Below are 20,328 nucleotides of genomic sequence, written 5' to 3'. Positions count from 1 at the left end.
GGGTCGGTGCAGCTATCCGCAAGCTTGCGACGCCTGGTGGGAACTCCCGCCGGGCTCCGAAGGCTTGCGGATAGCTGCCTGCAGCTCGAAGCCCGGGGAGTGCGGCACTGTGCACCCCGGGCTTAGGGCAGCTATCCGCAAACCTGCAGAGCCCGGTGGGAGTTCCCACCAGGTGCCGCAGGCTTGCGGATAGCTGCCCTAAGCCTGGGGTGCTCAGCGGGCTACAGCGCCGCGCTCCCCGGGCTTCGGATAGCAGCAAGCTCTAGGAGCGATGGCGAGGTTGAGTGCTCCCAGACCTGTTCTGGGGGCTGGGGTTGGCGGAAGCTCGGGCTTCCCCTACCCCCAGCCCCGAGGCTAAAAACGAAGCCAAGACAGCGAGCGGGATCCATCCCGCTCGCTGTCATGATTTCTTTGTCTTTGGGGCTCGGGGAAAAATTTCCCCCCCTTTATTTCCCCCCCCCCAAAAAAAAGTGCTCCCTATGGGCCGGTGCACCCTATAGGGCGAAAAATACGGTACATGTCCAGTAGAAGAAAAGCTATATTTGTGTTTAGTATTTAAGATATTTGGGGAAGGGAACTGCATTCTTTTTTGTAAAGTTCCATGCTCATTGAATCCTCAATGATCATTGAAATAATGATTCTATAGATTATTTTTTTTATTCACTCTTGCCTAACAACTTACAGTCCCATACAGAGTATCATTCTGAGAATCTCAGCACTTTTATACTGCCACGATTGATTGATTGATTGATTGATTGATTGATTGATTGATTTTATTATTTATTCCACTTGTTGCATTTTACAACAAGAGTCCCATAGTGTCTTAACAAGATAAAATACAACCAATAAAAACAAAGCCAGAAAATTTGAAGCAGTTTATGATGCTAATGCCTAAAATGCTTGTCCGATGACATAATAATAGCAAGCCTACCCACCCTGCTCAAAGATGACCCGGCTTAGAGCCGGCTCTAGAGGCTGGCTTAGCTACCCAAGGCGTAAGTGAATAAAAAGGTGTTAGCCTAAAAACTGATTGTGCCAGGTGCGTTTCCCTGATGAGGCCATTCTTCAGATGGGGCCACCACTAAAAAGGTTTGTTCTCATGTGGCTACCTTCTGCTATTCTCTCAGGTGAGGCATATAAAGAAGAGACTGATGAAGACATGATAATGAAGCATAATGGAGAATGTACAGTGGTGCCTCACAAGATGAAAAGAATCCGTTCCGCGAGTCTCTTCGTCTTGCGGTTTTTTCGTCTTGCGAAGCAAGCCCATTAGCGCTATTAGCGGCTTACCGGGCTTAGCGGATCAGCTGATAAGCGGCTTAGCGGATCAGCTGATAAGCGGCTTAGCGGATCAGCTGATAAGCGGCTTAGCGGATCAGCTGTTAAGCGGCTTAGCAGATCAGCTGATAAGCGACTTAGCGGCTTGGGGAAAGGGGGGGAGGAAAAAACCCTGCAGGAACTCGCAAGACATTTTCGTCTTGCGAAGCAAGCCCATAGGAAATTCGTTTTGCGAAGCACCTCCAAAACGGAAAACCCTTTCGTCTAGCGGGTTTTCCGTCTTGCGGGGCACCACTGTACTTTTGAGTCTGCCCTTGTTGCCAGTGCCGTCATGGCAACACTGGGGATATCTGGTCCTGTGAGGTCCACAAGATTGGAGGTCCTGTGAGGGCATTTGCTTCATGCCACAAGAGAGTGCTCAATTGTTGCTTGTTGACACAAAATTATGTCAGATCCTTTTGATACTTTAATACTGCAAACACTATCAGGCTTAAATATTTTAAATAAATTAATTAGCTTCCTGCAGGAAAATCAAATGCCATCATGCATATAAATTGCACCCCTATGGGATTAAGGGGAAATTAGACTTTGTGACTGAGCAAAAACTGTTTCAGTCTAGAGTATTTCACAAAACATTTTGTGAAATGGGTCACTGGACAGGATTGTTGAAAACAAGTCAAAGGAAATAACTTCAATGATGTTGGACTTTTCAGACTTCATATACGCTTACTAAGTTTCAGTCACATTAATGTGTCTAGTAATATGGTCTATCTGTTCCTAGTTTAAATATTAACTAATGTTTGCTAACTGCTAGCTACCAACCTATTTTATTATTGTGGATTGCTTAAAGTTTATGTGATTTGTGTGTGTGTTGTATAGCCTAATGAATAATGCTTTTACTGGCATGGTGTTTGTTAGCAGTTTGTTTGTTTCAATATTTATGTAATGGCTTTCATAATATTTATTTCAGGGTGGTTAAGAGTAGAAGTATCAAAGTGCTCTCTCACATTCTCTGTGGGCTGTTTTCCGCAATACATTTTTTTAACAGTGAGATCACTGTCCTTTGAAAAAAGCATGTACAATCAATGTGTGAAGAAGCACGTATATATTTTGTCACGTGTGCATGTGTTGAAAACCTATGTCTTATTTCAGCATTCTGTTGCATGTGCATGTAGCAAAATAGTCATATAATTTCTTCACACTCAATGTTTTAAAATCACTGTGGATATTTCTTCCTATATGGTAGTGAAATCCAAGTAGTAAAAATCCATCAGTCACTTATGTGTGCATTCAGTTAACTTGTTACTTCCTACTTCCATTTCTATTCTAGGATATGGAAGGATGCTCTCCTTTTAAACTTTCTATAGCCATGGTAAATTAAATAAAACTAGTAAATTAAGCTTTAAAATAAAACGCTAACATCTTTGAAACATAATAATAGAACTGGCATTGAAATGAAACACTTAGCTGGAGAAGAGAGGAAGATAACGTTGTAGATAGCTTGTGGAAATCTGGTCAGTCGTACAAATAGAAAAAGTAGACATTGTCCTAGTGGGTATTACTGGAGGTAGTGTTATTAATGGGAGAGTTTTATATAAAGGATATTGGTAGAATGGGAGGACAAATGATGTGCTCCCACCTATCCAAAAAATGTTAGCAAAAGAGATGGAAAGGATAGTGGGTAACTTTGAATTGATGGTGTGAATATTCAAACTCCAATTCCGGATCAAAAAAGAGGGTGTTACATATGTGTTTAGTATGAGCACTGGGAAACTATAGTTAATTAGAGACTTCCCGGTTTAATTACAGCTAGTGGGAGGGGAGGATCAGAGGAGTTGTGTTCATCGGTAAAAGTTTTCATAGCTTGTCTTTTTAAATCTAGACATTCTCACCATATCACAGCCATAGTGTGGGCAGCCAATGACACGCTCTGTGTAGCATTTCTTGTTGATGTTCATTAGTCACATGAAAAATATTAAATACAATATTTATTCACTGTGTGAATAAGAAGAGTGGATTGCTTATTAATTGAATTAATTCTAATTAATTACTGCTTAGCTTAAACAGAAAGAGGTATGCCAAACAGCATTCTGTAATGAGAGAGGGTTTATATAGACAACCAATTTTTCCCTTTCATGTTATGACAGTTGCAATACATTTTGATGGTATGAATCCAGTACTGTCTCTCACAGTATTCACCAGTTTTATATTTATTTGCCTTGCTTGACAGGGGAGAGGGTTGTCATGTCTGATGGCTTTATGTTCAATATAAGCTTTATTGTTTGCCTGAATACTTGGTTTAACCATTTTAGGCATGTTTCCCCTTGTTTTCTTCCACTCTTTCTTTCTCAAGCTACACACTTATTTCACTTGGTCAAAGTAGGAAGTCTTTTCTCTTCTTTGAATTTTTCAGCAGATAATGAGAAATGCGCTCCCTACAATGGGTGTTTATAGCATGCTGACTTCGAGAGAGTTTCTGGCCTGACTGGTGGTGGAATGCCCAGGCATTCCATTATTTTTAATGGTCTGTTTCTTAGGGCTATTAAAATTAAAAAGTGGTGATCATGGTTATATGAAAATAGTTTTTGCTTTAGTTTGAAGTTTGTAGGCAAGCTTAATGCTAATTACTTGACTTTGTGAAATAGTTCTTACCATTTTCCCCACTAATTAGTGGGTTGTCCATCTGTTTTGGCTTATTCACTGTGAGAGAAAGGAGGAGGGGAAAAGCTTGGAGTTTACTTATATGTTACTCATCCTTCCCTTGAATTCCTCTTCACCTTGATGATGGACATTATTGAACAAAGTTGCTGCTCAGATAAAACAACTGAAAGTACAGTATCTTCAGATAAACTGTTCCACTCTTAATTTACCTAAGACTAATAGGTATAGCTGGAAAAGGAAGTTGCCCCCGCTTTCCTCTGCCTTTTCTTCCTCCTCAATGTGTGGCTATAACAATTATGTGAAGCAAGTTGCCGTCTTCCTTTAGTGCTTCAGAGTTTTGTGTAGCAAGAGGGTGCTTGGCATATTTGCATGCAGTGCGCTGTCACGAGTCCATGTGCCTCTGGTTGTAAACAGTAGCAGCAATATCAACAATGCTCTAATCTGAAATCTGATATTCAGTGCCCTTCACATGGTCATTTTGTTGTCTTTTTCTCGGGCAGCAACCAAATGTTCTGCTCTGTTTTTCGGAATAGAGAATGGCTTGAATCCATGTAATATTAGTCACACTGATTGATTGCATTTTAGTTTGCTTTTTGGTCCCTCAAAACTCACAAGAGACCAATAACAAACAAGATAATCCCCGTCGGCAGACTTAGATTCTAAAAGTCACAACACATAGGAAAAATGGATTGTGAGGGAAGATGAACTAACACTTCATGTAGATGGGATCTTAACTGTGACTAACTTGCTCTGCATCCAGCTCAGTGTATAACAGTTGTAAAACACTGAAAAACATGCCATGTGTTCAGCATATCAAATGACTATGTTTTGGTTTCCCTTGAGAGTTCACTTATCTGCTGGCTTCTGAAGCTGGCAGATAGGACCTCCCTTATTCAGATGAAATGCCTTTTTAAAAGCTTTCCCTACCCAATCATGCATCATTTTAAGATTCGTAACATAACTTTTTCTTACTTACACTTGAATTCACTACAAAAGAGATCACAGATAACAGCATTACAAAAGGAACTCAGTATGTTAGCTTTCAAAAATAGCTTTTTTATTTTTTAAAGGGAAGGATTCTATTTATCTGCAGCTTTCTGGAGCTCTGTAAAAATATGTATTGATAGTTAGGTTAGGAAGCTGCAGCATGGAATTTCTGCCTCTACTAGGCTTCCAGTAGGCCATGCCCCTAAAACTCTTCAAAATATCATTAATTAACCAGTCCAACTCTGAACTGGATCCAAACATGCAGAGCAATCCTAATAGGATCTGGGGAAGTGCAGAGCGGTAGAGACTCTAATGCATGTAATGTTATGCTGAGTCCTGCCAGCCACAAGGAAGGAGACAGGAACTGTGCCCCTTGACGAATCCCTGGAGCTTTGGATCTCATAGATTAGGGTTTTCTGTGTGTTAGCATAGCAGAAAAGCTGGTAGCAGCTTTCAGGGCACAGCTTTGGGCCTACATGTTATCCTAATGCCCACAGCCATCACCATCAGGGGGTTAGGATTGTACCTTTAGTCAGGTTTAATAGTAGACTCAAATCAACAGGAATAATCATTAAGCCCTGTCAGCTTTCAGTGTGTCTAGACTAAGCTTGCCAACGTCTGGATCCAACCCACTGTATTGAAATGGACTGAACTAGGCGTTCTTATATTTCCTTTAACTCGCATTCCCACAGGCCACAATCCAGCACAGATATAGGTAAGCACAGAGCTTATAGAATCACACCATTGTAAAGTTGGAAGGGACTCTGAGGTTCATCTGGTCCAACCCCTTCACTGCAGCATTTCAACTAATGCATTCATGACTGATGGCCACCCAACCTCTGCTTAAAAACCTCCAATGAAGCAGAGTTCACCACCTTCCAATGGAGTCTTTTCCATTATCTGACAGCTCTTACTGTCAGAAAGCTCTTTTTGATGTCTAGCTGGATTTAATTTACCTGAATTTTAAAGCAGTATGCATATTGTTAAATCCAAGAATACTTAACGAACAAAAGTATGGGCAAATAATTGTCTCATCAGTTGGCGATATTGCTGTTATTAGTGTGATACAGTGGAAATGAATAATTGAGTGAATGCTATTAGCAGAGTCCATGTATTACTGAAATCACAGTAGGTTATAATGGAATTCTTGGCATTTGCTGGTATGAAAATAACAGGCCTTTTCTAGATGCTATTGAACTTTTTGACATCTATGATAGGTGTAATACTCTTAACATAAAATGGTGTTTTACCTCTTAATTAAACTGAATTTTTGACTAAAAGTTTTACTTGACAACTCTGAAAAGGCTGGCATGCCAATTGATATTTTTGGTACATAGTGGAAGATTTCAGTGCGCTACTGCCATGATACTATTACATTTGTCTTGACTCACAAATGTAAACAATGGTGGTGTGGCCCTTTATAAGGCAAGTTAGGTGGCAGTTGCTTTGTGGAGCAACCTGGTCGCATAAAAGAGCTAGCCATGCAGTTCTTCCAGTGTTCACTTCCAGTAATTTTAGCAGTAGAGTGTTGTATTTTTTTTTTTAATGGTGATTGCTGGCAGGAACAGCTTGGTGAAAACAATTTGCCACCCCGAACAACCTCTGCACAGTTGCATTATAAGCAGTAGGAGCATAGAACAGATTCATATGTATCTTGAACCAAAGTGGGCCACTTCAGTCAGATTTAAAACTTGTCCAGGGTGAAGTGGGATCTTTCTGACGTGCCCAAAGTTGAAGCAGGGACCTCCAAAACAGTTTGGGACAACTGGAAGAATCAGTTGTTTCAAAAGTGCTGCAGACAGTGTGCCTTCAAAAAATGAGACATTTCTCCCTCATTTTATCATTTTATAAGGAAAATAACAGGATGAGGAAAGGTGGTGAAGGGAAAGTTCTTTAGAGACTGAGAGATCTGTCTTCTAAAAAGAGGGAATGATTTTACCAGGGCTCTCCAGTCACAATGTTCTTTGCTAGTTTTGCTAGTTCTTCTAGTAGTGCTTGCTTGGAAAATGCTGGACTTTCATATCCTTCTGCTTCTGTCCCACATACCCACTCCTTTCAAATCAGCTTTGACCTTAGTTGAGCCGTACAAAAACCTAAAGCTCTATTTAAATTTTAAGTCCCTAAGATTCTGTTATCATCATTTTGAAATTTTGTGGACTCTTTTCCCAGAGGCAGCCCTGTGTTATTTTTATAATAAAATTATTGCCCATTAAAACCACAGAGCAGGTAGCGAAACCCTTTAAATACCCCCTTCCCCAAATCAATGTTAAATATACATAGTAGGAAAATTCCTGGTCCTATTTATCAGTATTTTGGAAGGTTCCTTAACAAGGAAAATCTCTCATGTATACTGTTTTCCCCCTCACAGCCTCCAAACTATGTAGGAAAATCACCTCATTTATCCTTTTGAAACTTGGCAGGATTCATCTCCTCAGGTGTGGCTACCATACCCCCAAAAATTAAAATTACAGGCAATTCATTTGCCATTGGAGTGGGTAGATAAAAATCATCACATAAAATAAAAATACTGTGACAATTTGTTTCTGATATGTTAGAAGTGACTGTGTCTGCAAATTTCATCCAGTTTTGTCAATAAGGAGAAAATGCTGTAATGTTTCATTTTAATTTGCCCATAATAGTGAATGGGGAAGTTTAACACTTAACTTTTGCAAATTGGGATTTGGCTGCTGACCCTTAGCAAAACTGGATTGCTTCCAGATCAGTTCAGACCAAATTACAGTACAAATTGAGTTTTGCGGTCAGTACAGACCCCTAATTAGTAATTAGTAATGTTGCTTGTTTGCATATGTAACTTAAGGCCATTTCTACTGCCTTGGGAAAACCTGCGAATGAATAAATGGTTTTTAAAATAATGTTTCTGTAACTTTCAATATAAAGGGCCAGTATGATTTTGCCTCCTCAGCCTTTCCTACTTCAAAAGAAACAAGTCACATTTTAAATTTAAATGACTGACTGAATGGCTGGGCATGGATGATCATATTAATAAGCTTAGTTATGTATGAGTCTTTTTCCTGTGTATGCGGGCCCTTCCCCTCCTCCATTTGTGGCAGTGCTGAAGTCTCCAAGTTTGTTTTTATCTGCACAGGGAAATTATGCTTACCAACTTTGGAACAAACCAGGATCGTAAACTAACTTCAAAGGATGGTTTCAGTCCCACAGTTGTTCCACAGATGGTAACAACCATAGTTTCATGGTTCAGATGAAATGGAAACAATGGTGAATTGGAGACTCCTCCATTTCATTAAAACATGCCATGAAGGAAGGGGGGAAGGTGCCGCATGTTCAGGCACAGTGGTACACTCAGGTGATTCTGGACTGTGGTCTTACTGATCATAGAATCAGAGTTGGAAGGGAACCTGAGCATCATCTAATCCACCCCGCAGCAATGCAGGAATATGCAGCTGTCCCTTACAGGGATCAAACCTGCAACCTTGGTATTATCAGCACCGCACTCTAACCAACTGAGCTATCCAGTGGGAGATATGATGGATGAAATGAAGTTAGCACTTGCTATGCCAACATGAAATAAAGGTTTGACTGTATGTAAAAAAGGGTAAAGGAAAAGGGCCCCTGGCTGATTAAGTCCAGTCGGTGCTCATCTTACTTTAGGCTAAGGGAGCTGGAGTTTGTCCGCAGAGAGCTTTACTCAGATTGGTTGGACTTTTTAATCTTGATTATTTACATTTACATTTGAAATAAGATTATGATGATGATTATTATTATTACTACCATGGTAGGTGCCAATTCCAATCCATTATTGGAAATCATACACACACACACACACTCTCTCTCTTTAAATAACGTTTAATTAGAAATTGTAACTCAGTTTTTTGCAAAGCTACCCCCCCCCCCCCCAAAGCATTCACTTTGATTTGGGTGACCTGAAACAATGTGTCTAGAATTATGGAAAAGGAGCTTTCTGAATATTTGTGTTTGAATATTTTGAAGTCAATATGCAGTTGCTTCTGAATGAGCTCAGTTAAGCTACAGATGGAGCCATAAATTCCAATAAAGTGCTCACATGTCAGTAGTATTATACGTGAGAAGCACAACAAGCTGGGCTGAATTGTGAAAATGTTCCTTCATCCGAATCTTTTTGCATTACTTTGTGAGAACTTAATGGAAATTCTTGCTCAAGCTGACACTCATCAGTTCAATCATACTGCCTGGAACTTTGGGTTTGTGGTCTAATACTGTTCAAAAGGGAACAACAACACCCTTAAACTCAATAGTAATATTTTTACAGTAATTATAATCAAAATGCTGTTTCTTGGGAATTTGGCTTTTAAAATGGATTGACTTGCTTTTGTCAAATAGCTGAACAAGATATAATGAAAGGAGCTAAGCTTAATAACAACAACAACAACAACAACAAATTTTAATGTTGGCTTTTCCTTTACTTGGTAAGTTGTTGGTTACCAGAAGACTCCTGGGTCTATTTTTGTTTAACAAAATGCAAAATATTTGAGTAGAATATATTAAAACAAATGAGTTTTATGTATAATGGTACCATTTTCCCCCTTTATTTGAAGGTCACTCTGTGAGATTGCTGGGTCAGAAAAAGGATAATGGAAAACGGTTGGGGGGAGCGCGATTGGATTTGCCAAAGATTAGAAAGAACCCACTGATAGAAATAATTTCCATCAATACAGGGTAAGCATCATTCAAACTGACATAAAATATTCAATACTGCCTAGAAATTCAATTTCATTTTTGTCCATTCTTAATGCAGAGCTGCCTCAGGTCGTACCATAAAGAACAAAACAGTGAAATTTCCCATGATATTCAGTAGCATTAATACTTTAAGACAAGTTACCTAATTATTTACTTATATTTCACAGTTATAAAAATTGAAGGGGTGTGCGTGTTTGCTTAAACTGTAGTGTCTGCTATTTCTAATCTTTCCTGAAAACATAATTTTGTGTTGTGATAGATCTCTTTTGTATGATGACTAACTCTTCCTATACCAGCTTTTATACAGCCAATTTCCATGTCCGTTTTGTGGTTAGAGGAACCACCATGGGGCTACTTTCCCCCTCAGGACCCACAAGATACTGTTGGAAAGCTCTCCTGAAATCGAATAGCACTTTTGAGGACATTGCCTTTTTAATATGCTTGGGCTTTGGCTCTTATTTTGGGTGATGCCTGGGTGCCAGAATGATGCCTGACATCTCTACCATCTGAAAGTACATGGCTGAGGATCATAGGATCTGGACTGTTTTCACTGTAGAATTCCATCAGTTATGTTTTATCTGCACAATTGGAATGAATTTCTGGATCAAATTTGCTTTTTCTGTGCAGCCTGAGCAGGAGCAGTCACCATTAAGAAAAAGAGGTCGGAATATATAGTCTGTCCCTGGATCAAATGACTTTTCAAGTTCTCAAAGCTCTTAACCTAGTTCAAGGTTGTCATCTGTACTAGCTAGATGTTTATCTGAGAATCAATCACAGTCAGTCCATCATTTGAAAAATAAGACTTTAAAGCCGTCATGCCCAAAAATGACAACTAAACATTCCCTTTTGGCGACTGTAACCTTGTTTTAAGGACCCATTTGTGCCTAGCTTATATATCTGAGTTTCTAACACTCTTTTTAATTATTTCTCAAAAGCTTGTACTAGTCAGCTAAGGGGAATTGAGGTTACAGGATAGTGTTATCTACTCCAAAGTCTGCACCATGGGAACTAAGTCCTGCAGAATCAGTTATTTATGTAAAAGAAGACTGAGCTGCAAATGTCATTGTTTTTGTGGTGTATCTCTTATTAGGCAAGCAGCTGGTCTAATTAAAAACAGAACACTATCTCTCTTGCCTGGGTCATCCCTGGTTGCTAACACAGCAGTAACACACAAACTCTCCTCCTCCTCTCTCTCCACCAGTCCAATTTCCCCATATTCATTGCTTTCCCCCCTCCCTTCTTGCCTTTCGTTCTCTCTGGAACTGCGGCTCCCTTGCCCAGAAAACAGTCCTCTTCCATGAGTTTTTCCTCTCTTGGTCCATCGATTTCCCCTCACAGTAACTTTGCTTTCCCCAGCACTGCCCCTCTTTCTGCCTTCTCCTTTAGATAGTGGGGTAGGAGAGCTGAGAAAAAAATCACATCAGTCAACTGATGTGTCCTTTTGGTTTCAGATAGCACAGGTGTAGACTAAAAAGCCTGGGGCACAAATTTCACAGCCCTCCAGCGGCTGTGGTGGCTCATTTACCAGAAGTATTTAGTGCTAACTCTGGAAGTGTTTACTCAATTTGGACCAAACTAAGCCTCCTAGAGCATAATATACATTGACTGAACTCATAGCAGTGCAGAATCAGCAAGACCAAAGGAGGAAAACAGACACAATATCCTGTCCAGGGGCTCTCATGTTCACACTAAGCCATAGCTTGGTTTAGCATTACTTGTGAACTGAACCATAATGTAATCATGCACATTATTTCACAGTATTCAAAGAGTAATTAAAAATGAGAAAGCTAAATGGAGAAGCCAGTAATAGGTGATTTGGATCCATCTGACTGAGAGCAAAAAGGATATAAAAAGTTTTGACATTTCTTCATATGAAACAAAACAACTTGTGCTTAAAAGTTAGAAGACGAGAGAGGAAAAAAATAATTGTTTACCATAGAAATAATTGCAAAATCTTTTTTTATTTTTGTCTAAAGGTATGTGTACAAACACATGCATGCACATGTATTAGTGGTACTGGAATACATCAAAGATACTATTTCTTAATTAAACTATTTAAATGGGATCTCTGACACACAGTATTTTTCCAATTACTTGTCCAAATATGTAACCACAGCTTTGTTAATCTAAGTACTTTAACATTATTTTCTTTGTTTTATTTATGAAGTTCTACATCACTGAGTATGTTTGAGCTGTTATAAAGAACATTGATCTTTAGATTTATGCATTTATATGTTTAGTTTGATATTCCCACACTTGCCCCAAGGGGTAAGAGCAGCCAACATGTGCAGTTTTTGTAGCTCAAAGTTTATCTTAATCCAGCATCGTTCCAGCGGCATCTTACATAAGGAATGTGCTCCTAGACCTGCTACTGTGCCTGTTAGTTGCATCCCCTTTAGAATTATCCACTGGGTAGGGTTGCACTGAAATAGTTCGCCCTTTGCTTTTTCTTAACATCAGCCCTTCAGAACATAAGAGGAGCCTGCTGGATCAGACCAGTGGCTCATCTAATCCATCTCATAGTAGCCAGCCAGATGCCCATGGGAAACATGCAAGCAGAGACTAAGCAAAGAGCGCTCTCACCACCTGCAGTTTCCAGCAATTGGTAGTCAGAAGCATATTGCCTCCAATTCTGGGGGCAAAGTGTAGAGCATAGCCAACATGACTAGGAGCCACCATGATCATGATGATGATGATGATATTGATATTGCTTCCTATGAAGCATCTCAAGGTGATTTCACAATAAACACACACACAAACACACAAATTGCATATCTTAAAAAAGCCCCAGCAATTACACACACACACACACACACACACACACACACACACACTACAAAGGTTAGTGGTGTTGCAAGTTCTAGTCCCAGACATCTGGAGGGCACTGTGTTGGCTCCCTCTGCCCTGAAGGACTTGGATATTATAGAATTATAATAATGGTCCATGTATCTTTTCTGAACTGTGATTCCATATTAGTATATTCTTAGGACACATACATTTCCTAAGATAAGCAATATTATATGGAACTGTCTTAACTGGTTAACAGTCTCACCCAGCAGTGGACTGTGGAGAAGAGCTCTTAAGACATGGGCTGAATTATATAAGGAGAGGCAATCCTAGCTATTTCGGTCTATATCGATGAGCACCCTAGGCCCAGAAGTTAATAGGCGACCAGTATTGGTATACAGTGGTGCCTCTACTGGTTACGTATCCTTTGGGATACGCATATGACAAACCCGGAAGTATTTTTCTGGGTTTTGCCATGCGCAGAAGGGCTCTCCCGCTTTATGCATGCACAGAACAGGCACCTCCAGTTGCGAAAACCTCAGGATCCGACTGGAGCTCTGGAACGGATCCCATCCGTAACCGGAGGTACCACTGTAGTACCACTTCACTGGCCAATATATTCTGGCAGCCACAGTTTGCAGCAGTTATTATTAATTAAATGTCTATATTGCCTTTCATCGGAAGATCACAGGGCAGTTTACAATATAAAAACATAAAAATGCATAGCGTAATAAGAAACCAAAACAATGACCCCCCACAGAAGCGGGGTTTTCTGGTTTCTCCCCAGTAGTTTTTGGAGAGGGTGATATAGATCAAGGGAATTGGTGCGGAATGAAAAGTTTCAACACTACTTCCCCCTGAAGCTGCTTGAGTAGGATTGTTAACTAGTTATAAAAAGAAGGAAATGGAGGGTAGGGACTAGAGATCCTGATCACAGCTCTCCCTCAGCATATCCATTTTGGCCCTTAGCACAGTGGTTTTTAAATACACAACAGGGTAGAGGGTTCTTCCCCTGGGATGCTGGAGTACATGTGCACTGTGAAATGTGCAAGCAGATACTGATTGGGCAGCATTGCAGATAAGTATTGGGAGCCATTCAACTATCCTCATGCTCTGATCCCTCTGTCCCCTGCCATGTGATCATCTCTTCAGCCAGGAGAGAGGAAGAGTTTACCAGTGGCTGCCTCTGTTGTGTTTCCATCTGTGGAAATTGCAGTGCGTGCTTGCATCTGCATGCTGTCATCTTCCAGAATGGGGAGAATGTGTTCACGTGTGGTACCTGGCCACCTGGCCACCTCTAAGTGGTTACCGATCACAGGCAGCATACTTTTATTACAAGGGAGTGGTTAAGGGTCTGCTAATTTCCTTATTGCAGCAGTGTTCTTACATGAATAAACATAATTGCCTAATTCCACGATCTGCTGCAATGGTCCGTGAATATTTCAGGTTGAGCTCACAACTGAATGCAGCTTCATAACCTGTGTCTTGCTGTGCTCTCATTGCAAGTTACCCCAGCTTATTTTACCTTGGTTAAGTTGCTGCTTTGCCAGATGTAGCAGAGTGTAAGGCAGAGAGAAGGCATGGCAAGTTGTCATTGATAATGCTTTGTCTCCACAGTTTTCTTGCGGATATTTCAGTCTCTGTGAAGCTGTTGCACAACCTTCTACACCTCATGTTTCACTGTAATGGCCAACAGGAGGGACTTTCCAAATACAGAACTTAGCTAAATTACTTGTCATTCCAGCTATGAATATTTATGGAATCAAGGTAACTTAATGGCTACTTGTCTAGTCCTGCAACCCATTTTTCAGCACAATGGTATGTGCTGGGTGCGCACTCCCCAGCACATGCATGCTCATGCGCACACACCCTTTGGGGGATAGCCAAAGCACTAATCAATGGCCTATTTTTCGTTGCAACCTATGTTAGCTAAAACTCTCAGTGAGCATTTTTAATTCACTGTAGTCTCAAAAATTGCATATAAATGCAATATTTTAAGCATCTACTCAGTATCTCAAAGGAACGTTATTGTCAATAGCTTTGCAACTGGATCTGTTTCACATTTAGAAGTAAATCTTATTGCATTTATTGGAGACACTGTTGTGTCAGTGTACACAGGGCTGCAGACTTAAGAATTTACATATCTATTTTGTGTTAAGTCTTTCTGAGAATATAATTTTGACCTATGATTCCTAAATCTTGTTTGTAAGTCAGAGGAATTTCATACTCAGAATGGCACTCATAGATGAAATTTGCCTGCTGACGTAAAATGCTTCATTATAATTGGCCTTTATTTTCCCAGTAGAAGATCCTCTTTGTTAGCAAGAAATAGAAAAGTACTGAAGCAAGTGCTGACAGCTCACTTTAAGCAAAGGCTAATTACTCTTTTGGTTCTCGTAAAAATAATTTCTGTTGATTACCTTCTTTAGCACTCTGCATTCAGACTCTGCACCTGACTGAATTTTTTATGATGAAAGTAATTTTGAATGTTGTTTTGTTTAACAAACCAGACCCCTTGATACCATAGAAATGGCATTGTAATCATGTGAGCAGAAATACTTTTCTCATTATAATATTAAAAGGGGGGGGACCTCGCCTTTTGAGTGGCTAATTTGTGTAACCACATTTTATCATACAGGAGTAAGAATTCTAATATTAATACAGAGTTTTGGTAAAAGATCATTTCCTGTTTGTGGGGGTCTCTTATTTTTTTGTAGAAATCTCTACTCCCTTCAGAAAATGCCAAGTATGAGAGCCAAAGTTTATTACTGCTCCAATAAGATAATTGGCTGCAAGACTGAATCTATATTTCAAATTGCTTGGTAATAGAAGCTAATTCTTGTAGGGATGGATAGCTAGTCAAAATTCTTTGGTTCTTGAGCAGCTAGGCAGCTGAAAACCTGTATTTTTGATTATTAATATGCATCGTTTTTTCTCTCCCCACCCACTCATTTCTAAAGTACAGTTTTTGCATTAACTGCAACAAAAAGGCACCTGAAAAACATAATTTAGATGTAGGACAGATATCGGTGAAATGTCAAAACTATGCATTTTAGGATATGGTATATTTCTGTGAAGTAAAAATTGTTTTGTGATTTCCTGCTTTTGAATTATTTAAGGATAACTAAACGATCTTAAATGCAGAAGCCATCGTTCCTGTCTAACTGTAACTTGTTGAAGTATCTGTTGCCAGGCCTGAAGCATGCAAGAGCACCAGCTGGAGTATATCAAATATTCATGGTATCAGATAGTTAACAATAACAGAATGGAAAGACAGTTTCACAGATCACAGTCTGTCCCATTATTTTTCTAATCTAAGTGGCTGACATCATATATTTTAAAGAAATGTAGTCATCTCTTTTTGGCTGTGACTTACAAAATATGTGACCAAATCTTTATGCCATGTTGGTTGCAGATTGGCTTCAAACTGCTTCAGATTGCATTTTTATTGAGCCAAGCCAAGAGTAGTTTATTCAAAGGTGTTGTGTAATGTCACTTTTTCTCTTGGAACAAAGGCCCAGTGCATTTCCTGCTATAAAGCCCAAGAGGTATTTTCCTTCCTCTCCACTTTTTAAAGGGGAGTAGCATTGTTTTTTGTCTACTTGTTAGCTCTTTCTCTCTCTACTCTTAGTAAGTAGGAAGAAAGAATGAGAAGAAATTTCTTTTTAGTTATACTTTTAAGCAGAGGTTAAAAACATAGATTAAGCAACCCCCAGTATTGCACATTTACCAGTCCTTAGAAGTATCTGTGTGGCTGTTGTCCATGTCTTCATTTGTAACAGGAAAGATTGACTTAGCAGACATTCTAGGAATGTCAACTTCTCTTATTTTCACTCTTAGAATCATGCAGAATAGGAATCTAAATAGTAGGTTTCTAGTCTTACATTTGAAAACATCAAGGCTTCTGTGTGCTTAAAAACAGATGGTCCCATTTTCTAGAGCACCAAGACTTGACATTTCCTGTCCTTTGGCTCAGCTGATGTTCATCCATTTCTGTCCTGTAATTAATTGGGCTGCATTTTGTTGTTGTTGTTGTTGGGTCATCTGATGGCATATCATTATGCTTAAGCAGTCTGATTTGAGTTAGTGCTATTCCCCCATAGCCTTCTGCAGATAAGTCATAGAATTGTACAATCACAGAATTGTAGATTTGGAAGGGGCCCCGAAGGTCATCTAGTCCAATCCTCTTCAATGCAGAAATTTCAACTAGATCATATATGACAGATGGCCATCCAACCTCTGTTTAAAAGCCTCCAAGGAAGGAGAGTCCATCACCTCTTGTGAGAGTCTCTTCTACTGGGTGTATCTCCCAGTCCCTTCCACTCATCACACTCAGTCTCTGCACATTGGAAATTCTGTTTGTGCACGATCCTAAGCTTGTACACTCCAAATAGGTGTCTTTTATTACTTCAAGGATGGGGATAATGTATATGGAGCCTATGTATGTTGTGGTGAATGCATGTAGGCCCTTGGAACTCAAGTGTCCCAAAATAAGTTGAAGTCTTCTCTTTTTCTTTCCTTCTCCTTTTTGTTTTTGTGTAAAGGCAATTTGTAGATGGAGTGGGGGGGGGGAGGGAATTAAAGAGCAGTTTATGCAAAGGTCAAGCAGGAATGTGCCACTCACCACATCTATTAATTCAGTTTTAAATTCTCAGCAAATGTTTGGCAGTCCCATGATCTCTTTATATAGCAGCCCGGAACGAGACTTGGTGTCTCTCTTGTTTTTAAGAGATAAACGTTTAGTATGCTTGTGTTTTGGGGTTTGTGTGTGAGTCATGTGTGTTTATATACTCATTTTAAAGCCTTAGTTACCTTGAAGCAAGGTAACTTGTTGCTCAACAACTTGAGTTCCTATTAGGCTGAAAGTACAGCTGGGAGTATGTTTACAAAAGAGGTTGCTTAGTCATCTGCTTTTCCCAGCTTCTGCCAATCTGTTTTTCTTTTTTCTTTGATAAACTATCCTCATTTGTTGGCGTACTTTCTGCAAACTAGATTGTGCTTGATTCACTGTACTATTTCCCATGGTTTGAGGGTAAATAACCATTCCTCTCCCTGATATTTTTATTGATTTAGCTTAAGTCCTAAACCATGGCAAAAGAGAGAAAAGAACCAGCATTAGGAAAATAGAAAAACAGATGCAGGTTTACACTAGATATAAATAAGTTTCAATCAGAGGTGTGAATTCAATATTCACTATAGGTTTAATAAACCAGGACTCATTCAATTGGATGAACCTGTTTAAAATCACATGATTCTATTGTACAATTCTTTGTCAATTGTGCCCAAGCACTATTTGTATTTTCAACTAGACGTTTGACAACAAGATGACACGTGAACTTCTTATGGCCCTATGTGACTATAGAAATAGCTATTGACAAAACAAGTTATCAAAATAAATATGGAGAACATTGTGGTATGGGTTAACTATTTTCTAAAGTGAAGGAATGGAGGTTAGTGTGTTTGAATAGTAAAGAGAAAATATTAATATTCACCTTTTCTACGTAGTGTCCTAATCAGTCATGTCATATAAAGAAAAGTGCAGAGGTCACAAGAAAGGTTCGATGTTTTTAGATAATTGATTTCAGTAGGCCTAAAAATTAAGGTTGGTTAAACTTGTATCGGGCTGCAGTCCAGAATGGTCCTTTACTCTTCTTTGAAGAATTCACAGTGTGATATGAGACTGGGAACTGAGGCTTGGGAGTCTTGTACTCTCAGAAAGGCAGCTGCAGTAATGGTACCATGACTGGTTCCGCCCCCTGCAGAAGAAGGCAGGCTGGTGCTGTGGCTCTTGCATGGAAAGACTGTTTGGTGTCAAATGGCCTACGTTTTGGAGATAATTTTTTGTGAGAATGCATAGTTGGCAGAGTAAATGTACAAATTTAAAATGCTTTGAACTATTTTACTTTTAAAATTGTTAGACCGTGCTGCTGAATATAATTATTGGTTATATCCTATTATTTTAGAATCCTACCATGAACAGCTTTTGATACACATAATGTACAATGCAAAACAAAACAATCATTTAAAACACACATATTATTTGTATATAATTAAGGCTAAAACTCAGAATTGAGGCAGTAGCAGAATTAAACACTGAAAGCCTGCAAAAAAAAAGTTTAATTTTAAGTTATGTTGAAAGGAGGTTAGAGAGGGCATTTTGACACGGTACCATTAGAGTAGTGTGCCAGAGCCATGCTGCTACCATTGAAAAGGCCCTCATCATGGCACCAAGAGCAAGGCCTACAAGACTGATCTCAAAGTCCAGGCATGTCTCTATGGGAGCAAGGTGTCATTAAGATGACCTTGTCCCAGCTCATTTAGGACTTTAAAAACAGGACTTAAATTGAGTCCAGAAACAAACAGATAGTCAATAAAGTTGTTGTGAGATTTGAGATGTACATTCTGATCTCTGAGCACTAGACCAAAGTATATTAGCTTTCGGTAGAGATCTCAATACAAACTTTCTTCACAGCTTCCAATACTGAGCCAAATAGCTGTGTTACTGTCTGAGCTACTTTACACAGCAATCACATTTGCAGCAGCTACCCTCATGTACACCCTGTAGCAAACACACAAAAGTGTGATTGACAGGCACAATTCTATAAATATCCATTGTATACATGTCAGGGACTTGCGGCAAATTAGAGCTCCTGAGTGCATTGACACACAGTTTATGCATCTGCTGTGGTGTGCGTAAAGTGTGAAACAGCCTTCATAATAGTATAATATAATTCCTGTTGGTTATGAATATATAGCTACTTCACTTTCCACTGTCAGTTGTAGAACAGTTAAGACAGTAGAAATAAAGAGATATATATGTGGAAATGGAAAACTTGCAAGCAAAGATTACATCAACAATATACATAGAATGTGGCTTGCTTCAGTCATTACTATTATTTATGCATTTGTTGTATTTATAAATGGCATTTTTTGGCAATGCTCCAAAGGCAGTTTACTAAAACAAATAAATGATATAAAAAGTAAAGTTGGTCCAAGGGAAGCGACAGTCTGATCAGAGCAGGCCCTGCTGTTGTTTTTGCTTGCTTTGCTTGCTCTGTTCTTCCTTCTCTCAGGACAGATAAAGGCTTGTTGACTTTAATTGCCTCCAACTGCCAGGTTTGTATGCCTTTAACAGCTGTGTGATTAAAAGTGTATGCCCTCGATGGTGGGAATGATGCCACTTCCTGCATTTCTGCTTGTCACCCTAGAACCTGTGTCCCTCCAACTGTTATTAGAACCCAACTCCTGGAAACCTCAGTCCGCATGGTCAATGGTCAGCCGTGATGGGAGCTTTAGTTCAGCTTCAGAAAGGCCACAGGTATATAGAATCATAGAATTGTAGAGTTGGAAAGGACCACAAGAGTCATCTATTCCAACCCCTCCCCAATGCAGGGATCTTTTGCCCAACTTGGAGCTTGAACCCACAACCCTGAGATCTCTACCTCTCCACGACTCCCATGCTCTACCAACTGAGCTATCTCTCTGAGCATTCCTGTGTAAAAGGCACAATATCCATGTCAAGAGGAAAAGTTGGTGTTTGGGTACAAGCTCACAGAAGTTTCAGCTACTGAACAATTTGAGCAATATCACATACACTTTTACCCCATCTACCTTTATCACAGGTTTTCATTTAGCTCACGTCTGTTTTCTTCCTTGTTAATTTTCACAAATTTATTCTTGCAACTTGGGAACATTTTGTGATGGTTGACTAGAAGGTTGTGCCTGCTTGTACTTCATTGAACTGGTTTTTATGCTCCAATGTGTGATTTTCTTAATTTATTGTCTAATGCCTTATAAAAAGCTTGTCATATCTATATTGCCAGGAAGCCACTGCTTCAGAAAGAGAGGAAATGGATTTATCTTGCACAGTTGCAATTGCTTAAGACTGACTCATGAGCTGAACACCAGATTAGAAGAGTA

At 39.5% G+C, this 20,328-nt stretch overlaps 1 protein-coding gene across 5 annotated transcripts in view; it reads left to right on the top strand.

The window, feature by feature from the left end:
- The window catches only part of CDKAL1 (CDKAL1 threonylcarbamoyladenosine tRNA methylthiotransferase), a 232,859-nt gene that overhangs the window by 80,099 nt on the left and 132,432 nt on the right, over positions 1 to 20,328 (top strand). For all 5 annotated transcript variants that reach the window (XR_014566201.1, XR_014566202.1, XM_083746947.1 and 2 more), the window contains one exon: positions 9,480 to 9,600. Coding sequence is in view for 3 of the 5 variants with exons in the window: in XM_083746947.1 (XP_083603073.1) it covers positions 9,480 to 9,600 (121 nt within the window). In the remaining 2 variants the exon portion in view is untranslated. The remainder of the gene's footprint in view (positions 1 to 9,479; positions 9,601 to 20,328) is intronic.

Source organism: Podarcis gaigeae (genome assembly GCF_964106915.1).
Source record: "Podarcis gaigeae genome assembly, chromosome: 7".
In the NCBI taxonomy this organism is placed as follows: domain Eukaryota; kingdom Metazoa; phylum Chordata; class Lepidosauria; order Squamata; family Lacertidae; genus Podarcis; species Podarcis gaigeae.
The sequence above is the reverse complement of the archived record's forward strand: the minus strand, read 5'-3'. Positions and strand labels throughout refer to the sequence as shown.